This window comes from Octopus bimaculoides, chromosome 7, assembly GCF_001194135.2.
Source record: "Octopus bimaculoides isolate UCB-OBI-ISO-001 chromosome 7, ASM119413v2, whole genome shotgun sequence".
Lineage (NCBI taxonomy): Eukaryota > Metazoa > Mollusca > Cephalopoda > Octopoda > Octopodidae > Octopus > Octopus bimaculoides.
This window is the reverse complement of record NC_068987.1, coordinates 3,393,253-3,404,331: the sequence shown is the minus strand read 5'-3', so window position 1 is coordinate 3,404,331 and position 11,079 is coordinate 3,393,253. Positions and strand designations below refer to the sequence as shown.

The 11,079-nt window shown below is 36.5% G+C and overlaps 2 protein-coding genes across 2 annotated transcripts in view; one reads left to right on the top strand and one right to left on the bottom strand.

Annotated features, from left to right (window-relative positions):
• LOC106871576 (WW domain-binding protein 4) overlaps nt 1-2,337 on the top strand; it is a 10,201-nt gene extending 7,864 nt beyond the window's left edge. Inside the window, exons 8-9 of the mRNA XM_014918082.2 lie at nt 662-840; nt 2,089-2,337. Of these exons, the coding sequence (XP_014773568.1) occupies nt 662-840; nt 2,089-2,293 (384 nt within the window). The 3' untranslated portion in view covers nt 2,294-2,337. The remainder of the gene's footprint in view (nt 1-661; nt 841-2,088) is intronic.
• Nucleotides 2,338-3,867: 1,530 nt separating this feature from the next.
• LOC106871571 (probable proline--tRNA ligase, mitochondrial) overlaps nt 3,868-11,079 on the bottom strand; it is a 26,670-nt gene continuing 19,458 nt past the window's right edge. The window contains exons 10-15 of the mRNA XM_052969111.1: nt 10,942-11,077; nt 10,004-10,183; nt 7,004-9,509; nt 5,695-5,755; nt 4,688-4,743; nt 3,868-4,035 (exon numbers count right to left, since the gene is read on the bottom strand). Of these exons, the coding sequence (XP_052825071.1) occupies nt 9,399-9,509; nt 10,004-10,183; nt 10,942-11,077 (427 nt within the window). The 3' untranslated portion in view covers nt 3,868-4,035; nt 4,688-4,743; nt 5,695-5,755; nt 7,004-9,398. The remainder of the gene's footprint in view (nt 4,036-4,687; nt 4,744-5,694; nt 5,756-7,003; nt 9,510-10,003; nt 10,184-10,941; nt 11,078-11,079) is intronic.

The following is an 11,079-nucleotide window of genomic DNA, read 5'->3' as shown; positions in this document are numbered from 1 at the left end:
ATATATATATTACAAGCAGATGTAAAAATTAACTGTAGTATGACATTCTTTCTTAGTTATGTCCCTTTACATTCGTTTGAACTTCATGTACCTCTTTCTCTCTCTCTCTCTCTCTCTCTCTCTCAGCTTGATAAAATAAGTACCAGACAAATCCTGTGGTCAACGTAATCAATTAAAACCTTTCAAGACAGTCCAGTGAGTGAAACCAGTTAAAAGATGGACAGGGTTGAGCTCTGTTGTACACTCACTATGTGCACTGATTACACAATATTCAATTCCTTCTTACCATTCTCTCTTACGAGTGTAGTTGGAATTCTGTAGAACTTATTGATCATTCTGTTTGTACAGATTAAGTAGCAATAAAGAAATCTTATTAGGGGCTGCTGGAAAGTTCCTAGTTTTGGGGAAAAGAAAATACAGGAGAATCAGTTAATTATGATTTTATTGAACATATTCCCTTCTCAGATTCACACACTTATTGCAGCTGTTTTTCAATGAAAGAACACAGAAGGTTGGGCCTCCAACCAGAACTTTTGCCCTTAAAGCCAGGAACTTTTCAGCACACCCTCGTATCTATTCAGTAATAGTTCAATTTTATCATCTTTGAATTTTACTGAATTACTTTGTAAAGCTGTTTATTGATACTTCTAATTTTTTTTAGGAATCTGAAATTGAAAAAGAAGCAGAGAAAACAGAAGCAGTCAAAACAGAAGCAGATAAAACAGAAGCAGATAAAACCGAATCAGATTTGAAACCTTCATCCATTCCTGCAAAATCTCAGACAAATCGCTGTTCTTCCCGCTCTGCCTATGGTCAATGGACAACATATGAAAAAACAACGTATGGACTTTCAACATATTTAATGAATCCCTCCATTTTCTTTGTTCTCAATTATATTGCAGAAGTATCATTAGTGGGGACGAGGGTAGTCTGTTCTGGATTCCAGTCTGATTTGGCATGGTTTTCTATGGCTGGATGCCCTTCCTAATACCAACCACTCTGAGAGTGTAATGGGTGCTTTTATGTGCCATCAGCATGGGTGCCATTTGCATGACACCAGTATCTGCCACGACTGTGATTTTTCTCAGCTTGATGGGTCTTCTTCTCAAGCATGACGTAATGCCAAAGGACTTGGTCATTGCCTCCATGAGGCCCGACGCTCAAAAGGAACTCAGCCACTTTGCTTCCGTGAGGCCCAACACTCAAAAGGAATTCAGCCACTTTGCCTCTGTGAGGCCCAACACTTGAAACGTGTTCTTTATGTGCCACCAGCATGGGTGCCAGTTACCACAACTATGATTTCACTTGGCTTGATGGGTCCTCTCAAGCACAACATATCGCCAAGGGTCTTGGACACTAGTCATTGACTCTGTGAGGCTCAAAGTTTGAAGATCATGCTTCACCACCTCATCCCATATCTTCCTGGGTCTACCTCTTCCACAGGTTCCCTCCACAGTTAGAGATCAGCACTTCTTCACACAGCTCTCCTCATCCATATGCATCACATGACCATACCAGCACAGCTGTCTCTCTTGCACACCACATCTGATGCCTCTTATGCCCAACTTTTCTCTCAAAATGCTTACACTCTGTCAAACATGTACACTGACATTGCACACCCGGTAAAACATACTGGCTTCATTTCTTTCAAGTCTACGCATGTCCTTGGCTGTCAAAGCCCATGTTTCACTGCCATGCAGCATAGCTGTTCACACACAGACATCAAGCAATCTGCCTTTTACTCTGAGAGAGAGACCCTTTGTTGCCAGCAGGGCTAGGAGCTCTCTGAACTTTGCCCAGCCTAATCTTATTCTGACAGCTACGCTCTCGGAACAATCACTTCCCCTACTAACTTGGTCATTAGTTCAGGTAGTGATTCTATGTATACACACACACACAGCTACTCCTGTGCCTCAAACAGTATTTAATTTATCAACCTCGAAATGACGAAAGATATAACCTCAAAACAATCTGAATTCTGCCAATCTTTGCCTTAAAGACAAAAGTATTTGTAAAAATTAAAATATAAATCAAAATAATATGAATTAAAATATAAATTAAAATACAAATTAATTTTTTCTTTTACAGAGAATTTGTTGATTATGAGCTGCCTTCAGTTCCAGAAGAAATGCCGTTACCGACATTTTCCTCAGAAGAACCAGCCAAAATGAAATTCAAAGAAAAGCGGCTAACACTTTCAGATCTTCCTGATGGAGAAATTATTGCATTTAAAAAGCGTAAAATTTCTAAAGGTTCACGGAATATCCGTGGGAAATTAGACGACGACGACTGAGATTTTTACTTAATAAAATAAAACTTAAATAAAAATACTACAAATATTTATTTTATAAAAACCGTTTTACAAAGTGTTCTTTTTGTGATGAAACACCATTTTTAGTATCCTTAGGAACAATAGAATTACTTTGCTTGTGTGGAACAGGAATCTTAAGCTGTTGCTGTCATCATCATTTAATGTCTGTTTTCCATGCTGTCATGGGTAAAAGAGAGTTCATTGAGGTAAGTTTTCTAAGGCTGGATGCTCTCCCTGTTGCCAACATTTGACTCTGTTTCCAAGTATGGTAATATTTCTCCATGACTTGACATATTCTTCATGGAAAACTGGAAATAAACAACATGGTTTGTATGATGGTGATGCTCTCTTACAACCATGATGCCAATTCTAGTATGAAACAGTCAGTGATATTTGAAACTGTGTCCTACATGTGAAGAACTGTGATATTTGAACTGTGTCCTACATGTGAAGAACTGTGATATTTGAACTGTGTCCTACATGTGAAGATATTTGAAGACTGAAAAGAAATGGGTTGTGTGTGTTTATGTAAGAAGCTTGCTTCCCAACCACATGGTTCTGGGTTCAGTCCCACTTGGATAAGTGTCCTTTGGTATAACCTTGGGCTGACCAAAACCCATGAGTAGATTTGGTAGACAGAAACTGAAACGTGTGTGTATGCGTTTGTGTCCCCTCCCCCCACTGCTTGATAATTGATGGTGTGTTTATGTCCCTGTAACTTAACAGTTCAGCAAAAGAGACTGATAGACCAAGTACCAGGCTTAAAAAGAGGAAAAACTACTGGGGTCAATTCATTTGACTAAAATTGCTCAAGGCAGTGCCCCAGCATGGCCGCAGTCTAATGAACGTAACAAGTAAAAGATAAAATAAGATGTAATGTCATCTTGCATAAATCAGAGCAGACGAGAGTGCTGAAAGACAAACTGGAGCATTAGAGGTTTCGGCTATTGTGTGCAAGAGCAGAGAAAGTGAGGTTGGGGGACTAAGAAGTACATTTTGCAATCACAAGGTCCCTGGTTCAATTGTACTCTCATCATATATTGTTGTTATATTGTCATTATATAAATTTGTAATCTGTAGTCATTATAAATTGTTATATATTATTATATAGACATTATATATTGTATATATTGTCATTATATATTCTCATTGTATATAGTCAAATACATATATTTGTTCTGCACCAGTTATGTTCTCAGGATTTTAATAACTTGCCCTTAGGCAAGTGGGTGCTTTTATATGCCACTAGCACGAAGGCCAGTCAAGCGGTACTGGCAACGGTCCAAAATGGTGTATTTTATGTGCCACCTGCACATCTCCATTATTTAGTTTGGAAAATACATAAAGTTTCTCATGTGAAATTATGGTAGAAAGATTAAACTGACATCAAACACTTTAAAAGAGGTGAATTTATATTCTGTAAATTGTGCCAAATATTGGCTTGAAATGATAGTCATTTTACTAATTCCTGCTGAATTCTTGATCATTTTCAAAACTAACTGAAATTCCAAGATTATATATTTTGTGAAAGATATATAAAGCAAAAGAACCAAGACTGTAAATATTTATTTTTTTCTTTATTTCTTTAAAAATTCTAGCTTACTTTCATTTGATCAAATAAATTAGGTTTTGTTATAATAACTTGCTCATATACATTCCAAATATCTGAAGAAGAACCAAAAACGTCATCATTGGAACAGTCACATGATTTTCTGGACCACCTTCTGCAAAGAAAATAAAGAGAAAGGCTCATTACTCAGTTAATATATTAATACAAGTTTCACACTAAAAGACAGGCAAAATAAATGGTAGATAAGGGGAGGAGGAGGAGGTGAAAGGGGTGGCAGTGGTGAGTCCCAAGCCATCAACTAATCAAGTGGACCCATGTCCAAAGGTATTCTAATCATGGCCATCTGGTCTTCTTTTTGGCATAGGCTGTATCTAGGTCAATGATTCTCAACCCTTTTAATATCCAGGCCAGATCCAAAACTGAGACCTTTTAAGGGTCTGCACCAAAAAAAGTAAAACACAAATCAATTAAAGAAAATTTGATTATAGAGCAAAGACTGCCAGAGGCTTCTGGAAGGATGCCTGAGGGGCAATATGGCCCTGGGAGCCACAACTGAGAACTGCTGATCTAAGTTCACATTAACCAACATATCCTTGTCTTTCTTTAAGGGTGTAATTTTGAGTGAGATTCGGTTGCCATCTTCAGCAGTTTGAGCAACCATTTACATTACCAAATACAGTGTGGATTATAAATATACAAAGTCACTTCTATAAATATTCAATGTTGCTTCAGAAAATACCATAAACAGTTTACTTGGGAACAGATGAATTCAAAATAAATGAAAATATTGCAAAAGGAATACTTACTGCAGCCAAGAAAATCATGTAGTTTCACAGACAGTCGGTGGACTGTTTCACAATATCTACAAAATGTAATAACAAAACAAGCTAAATTTAATCCTTCAGCCTTCAGATTACTCTCTTAAATGTAATGCTTATTTAATCACATTGTTTTGAATCAATCATGCATTATCTCATAGCTTCGAGGTTTCAATAATGTAACTATTTATTTTTAGAATAACAATGTAGTGTTGCTATGAGAGGCCAGATTTGGTCAGCTTGAGCACAAACCAAGTAGGACATTTGAGCTGGATATTGCTGGTTTAACCCTTGCGTAACGAACCTAGCTGAAACCACCTCTGGCTCTGTAGTACAAATGTCTTGTTTTCATAAGTTTTGAATTAAAATCTTCCACCAAATCTTAGTCACAATTTATGTTCCTAACACTAGCTTAATGATGATTAAATTATTTTACAAAATTCTTTTTGTTATATTTAAAGTAATTGAGAGAAATACAGAGCTTCTCAACAGAAATACAGTAACAAAACAGTTAAAATATATAATAGAGAAACAGACACTTGTTTGCCAAATTTGTGCCAAAACTGCTTTCAGCTGACCAAAAAGACACTTGGGTTTCAGTTGCACAAGATCTCCTTGATTGTGTTGAGAATGATGAAAACTTTTTGAAAATTTTGCATAGGCCTCAGAGCAAGTATCACCAAGCTTTTGGCAAAATTTGATGTAGATTCTCTGCTCAACTTTTCTCTGTAATGGTCAATACGACAATCACACACTACACACCTTCCTTGCAAGCACTGCTGTAAACAGCAGAAGCGAGCTAGAATGTTAAAACTTAGTGCACATGCACAACACTCTCCATGCTTTAGCTTTGTTACTATAGCAACCGTCCGGATACTTATTGATCAGACCATGCATTTGTTGGATTTTAATAACAAATTTTTAGTAAAATATTAAATAGTGAATGTTAATGATCCATTAATTATAGTACTAAAGATGGAATCTAATGATCTTACCCGGTGCCAATGGAGACTTTATCTGTTTCTGCAGCATTAACTCCAATGTTAGTTGAACAGACTATAAAATTAAGTACAAGAAATTTAAAAATAATTCAAATGTTCACATATTTTTTGGCTTAGCCACTCTATAGGGTAGTGGTTTTTCTAGACTGACCGTTGTATGTCCACGCTAAGTAATATAACTGAGAGAAACATTGTAATTGTGTCGCTGTGGTCATTTGATACATTGTACCTATCGACCTTCTGATCCCTATTCCTCCTCTCCACCATATTTCAACCCTTCACCTTAACGGTAATTCTGTGTGTAGTTGTTTGATGGACACATTGATACCTTCCTGTTCTGCTTCCCAAAAGTTCACCATTGTTTACCTCATGTCTTGTTTTCTCACCATCATAAGCTACTCCTGTTGCATGGCCTTCATATTTGCCACCAAACCAAACGCTCATTTTCCTACATTTCCTCACTCCCAGATGGAGAACCAGAGAATTAAAATGCCACTTTCCTACACTCCTCTCATGGAGAACTTTACAATGTTCCAAATATTCTACTGATTAATTTTTTCTGCCTGAGATCATCACCAATTTCCCTAGATTCTGCTTTTACTCTCACAATAAAATAATATTCTATTACTGATATTAGAACTATTTTAGAAAATGGTTAAAATTCTGTTAGCTAAGCAAACCAACCAAAGTTTGTGTTAATATTTACTAGTTTAGTGTAAAATGGTGTTGATGTGGAAGTTTTCAAGGAACGTCTGGACAGGTTTCTGTCTGAGATACCAAATGAACCCACATCGCGGCAGGAGATGCAAAGAAGAGCAGCTCTGTCTAACTCGCTACTTCACCAAAAACAATAACGGAAACAACACCGAGTAACTACAGGTGGTGCACCAGCATGACCTCAGCCCTGGGCTGAAATCAGGAAAAGATTCAAGTTCATAATCTTGCTTATTTGCCTACAAAATAACTCAGAAGGGGTTGCCAATGAAACTAAAATCCAATAAAACCTGTGACTCTATAACTACAGCCAGTAATAATCCTTTTCCATGACAGACAAAATTTTGAAGGAGAAGGTTAGTCGGTTACATTGACCTCAGCGTTCAAATGGTACTCTATTTCCTTGACCCTGAAAGGACAAAAGGGTAAAGTTGACCATCGTAGAATTTGAATGCTGAACTAAAAGCCTGAAGAAATGCCACAAAGCATTTCGCCTGGCATGCTAACAATTCTGCCAGCTCACCAGATCATTTATCAATATATCGTCTTTGCAATAAGGTATAAAAATGTAATATATAAATACACATACCTATTAAAATTAAAAACAAAGCAAAGTAATATCCCTTCGTCATTTTGGCTGGTAAAATATATTCTGTTGCTTTTCACTCTAATTTATCGTTTTAAATGTTGAATATATCAAATATTTGGATAATAAATAACAGCAGTCAACTTAATACATGTTTAGTGAACAATAGACTATAAGGAGGAAAAACAACAACAAAAACAAACAACAAAAGTGTTTTTTAGTGGTGAACAAAAGTCAATATTTCTTATCTATTCATAGGAAATTGTGTCAAAAACCAGCTCTGCCATTATCTTTGGCATTTGATTTTTGACCTAATTGTTTAACATTTTAATAGATCAGCAATTTTGAGGGGAGGGGGTAAGTAGATTACACCAACCCTAGTACTTGACTGGTACTTTATTTTATCGATCCTGCAATGAAATCAAACTAGGTGGGAGTTGAACTTAAAGCATAAATAATCAGAAGAAATGTCGTTAGGCATTTTATTCAATATTCTAACGATTTTGCCAACTGAACTGTGTAACAATTTGTTGAATTATGGGAGTGAAGAGGAGAGAAAATGGTGGAGCTGCAATTATAGAATATTATAAAGTAGGATAACCTCGAGCTGACCAAAGCCTCACAAATGAATTTGGTAGATGGAAACTGAAAGGAGCCCATCGTATACATATGTACATATGTATGTATGCACGCTTGCATGTATGTATATATGTATGTATGAATGTGTGTATGTATGTATGCATGTATGTATGCATGTATATATGAATGTATGTTTGTATGTATATATGAATGTATGTATGCATGTATGTATGCATGCATGTATGTATATGTGTGTATGTATCTATGTGTGTGTGTATGTACGTATGCATGCATGCATGTATGTGTGTAAGTATGCATGCATGTATGTATGTATATGTGTGTGGGTGTGTGTGTCTTTGTGTCTGTGTTTCTCCCCACCCACTTGATAACTGGTTTTGGTGTGTTTAAGTCCTCATAGGTTCAGCAAAAGAGATCAATAGAACAAGTATCAGGCTTTAAAAGAAACTAAGTCTTGGGGCTCAATTCATTCGACTAAAAATTCTTCAAGAAAATGCTCCAGCATGGCCACAGTCTAATGACTGAAACAAGTAAAAGATTAAAGATAAGAGATAAAAGATTATCTCTGAAAGTTGTCAACTTTCTTGTGCATAACAGGGCCACTTGAAATCTCTCTACCAGGCACCTGCTGTTAGTAATTACTCAGGGTAGGCAGTTGGTGCTGTTTATGTAGTAAAACACACACAAAAAATAAGCGAAACACAGGCATGCGACTGAGTTGAAGGCAGATTTACTTCTGCCTTTGTAGAATGTAAAGAAAATGTTGTTGTAGGAATGTACGCAGCATTACTATGTGCAACTTTAATACTGAGATTGAAAAAAGGTGGCAAGTTGGCAAAAATGTTAGCATGGCGGGCGAAATGCTTAGCAGTATTTTGTCTGTCTTCGTGTTCTGAGTTCAAATTCCGCCGAGGCCAACTTTGCCTTTCATCCTTTCAGGGTCTATAAATTAAGTTCCAGTTGCATACTGGGGTCAATCTAATTGACTGGCCCCCTTCCCAAAAATTTCAGGCCTTGTGCCTAGAGTAGAATTTGCCCCTGCTTTTCAATCTCCAAGTGGACCATGGAAGAGCTTTCAAGGAAGTCTGCAAATACTTGAGAAATTGTTTCAAACACGATGCTGTGGGAGTTGAAATTCATTCTTCTGGTACTTCACTTGTGAGAATTCTTCATCATCCTTTAAAGTCTGTTTTCCATGCTGGCATGGCTTGGATGGTTTGACAGGATCTGATAAGGCTAGAATAGAAACCACACTATGTTATTTTGGTACAGTTTCTATGGCTGGGTGCCCTTCCTAATGCCAACCTCTTTAAAAAGTGTAGCAGCTGCTTTTTATGTGGCACCAGCACCAGTGCTTTTTACATGGCACTGGCACCAGTGCTTTTTACGTGGCACGTGGCACCATGAACCATCACTGACAGGGTCACCAAGTACCTTGCAAGACAAAAACCCCTCATCTGAGAATAGTGAGGTATATTGAGAAGCCAGTTGAGAGATTTAAGGTAGGAAGGGAACAGGTATGGATGCCTCGTTGTAGAGTGATACTGAAAAATTTCCAGAAGGATAATTCTTTGTTGAAATACGAAGACATCACAAAACAAAAATCATTGAATTAAAAGCATTCAGCTGAAGTTGTTTAATGGTAAATGAAAGAAGAAAAGTTTAAAATAACCCAAAACATTTTGGATAGGTTAATCAACATGTATAAAGATTATCAATTTATTAATCAGGGGTGATATTACAAAAAAATAATTCTAAAATCAGTTATTCAACAATTTAAATATTAAATACAAACAAATCTTCATATAGTTTCCGTTTGAGAGAGTTCGTAAGAAATTGAATCAACAGACATAAAGCTTGAATTTGTTTCACCAGCTGATATCACTTCAAACTGTGGAGGCGATTCTAAAGACTGCAAAAATAAATAAATTGTAATGAATTATAGAATTAATATTCACAAACAAACTTGTGTTTATACACATATATACACACACATAAACAGATGTAAACTCAGTAACAAAAGACACCTCTACGTAGGCACAAGGCGTGCTAGAAATAGCAGCCAAATCTGCTGCAAAAGTTACTCTGCTCCTTTACAAAAAGGGAGGAGATATTGAACAACATTGATGTTATCATCCTCATCACCAGCATTGTTATCATCACTATCATCATTATCATCATCCTCATCATCATCACTATTCTCCTCCCTCTTATCATCATCATCATCCTCACCACCATGCCACCACTGCCCCACTTTCCCGCCATCATTTTACATCCACTTGGACTAAATCAAGACAGAAATTACAATCTCTACTTTGGATAAACATTATGTTTAACAAATTTGAGTGGAAAACAATTTAAAACAACAATGGATAAAGACAATGACAAGAAAATGTGCAAACTTACGCGCTTTCCAACAATAATAATGTAGGGGTAACCAATTCGTTTTGCTTCATACAACCGTCTGCCAACTGTCATTTGTAATCTATCATCAATCACAACTTCTCCATTGATATGTGGTCTAGATGTCAACTGATCACTGAGGGAAACAGCTAAACTAAATGTTTCTTCACTCTTGTAACCTTCCTGTGAAGAGAGCAGAAAAGTTGAGGGATTTTAAACTAACAAAAAATGGAGATAATTTATAAGACTTAAGAGTGAATAAATCGACATTGAAAGAACATCTCTCCTCTTCCCTTTATAGAAAGATATACTCAGCAGTCACCATATCTGCTGGTGTATAAGATGTGTTTTTTCCATTTTCAAATCTATCAAAGAACCTCCCTGCATCTAATACAGCCATATTACTAATAATAAAATACTGCAGCCAAATTATTACAAACTTCTACTATTACTACTACTACTACTACTACTACTACTACTACTACTACTACTATTACTACTACTAGACCATCAACTGAGAGGGAGCAATCGAAATATGAAATATCATGAAAGGGTGGAAGGTGGTGCTGGTAACATCTCCCCAGCAACCTAACAGGCGGGCATCCTAAATTTCATGGTTCAACAGTTTCAAAATGACCAAATGACCCCTCACAACACAACCATATTTACTGAATCAAACAACTTAACCCTTTCGTTGAGATTTCTGTTGAGATGCTCTGAGTTTCTTTTAATTAATTTTAAATATAACAAAGAATTTAGTAAAATAACTTCATTATCCCTAAGCTAGTGTTAGGAACATAAATTGTGACTAAGGTTTGGTGGAAGATTTTAATTCAAAACTTATGAAAACAAGACATTTGTACTACAGAGCCAGAGGTGGTTTCAACCAGGTTGGTAACGAAAGGGTTATACTTTTAAAATAATCAAAAAATCAAACTAACCTTCTGAGGAATGATACAAACTTGATAAGGAGCAATGATACTTGGCCATGAAATTTGCCGTTCTGAAGACAAAACTTCAATCGCAGCTTGAAGAATTCGAGTTACTCCCAAACCAAAACAACTCATCTCAGCAAAACT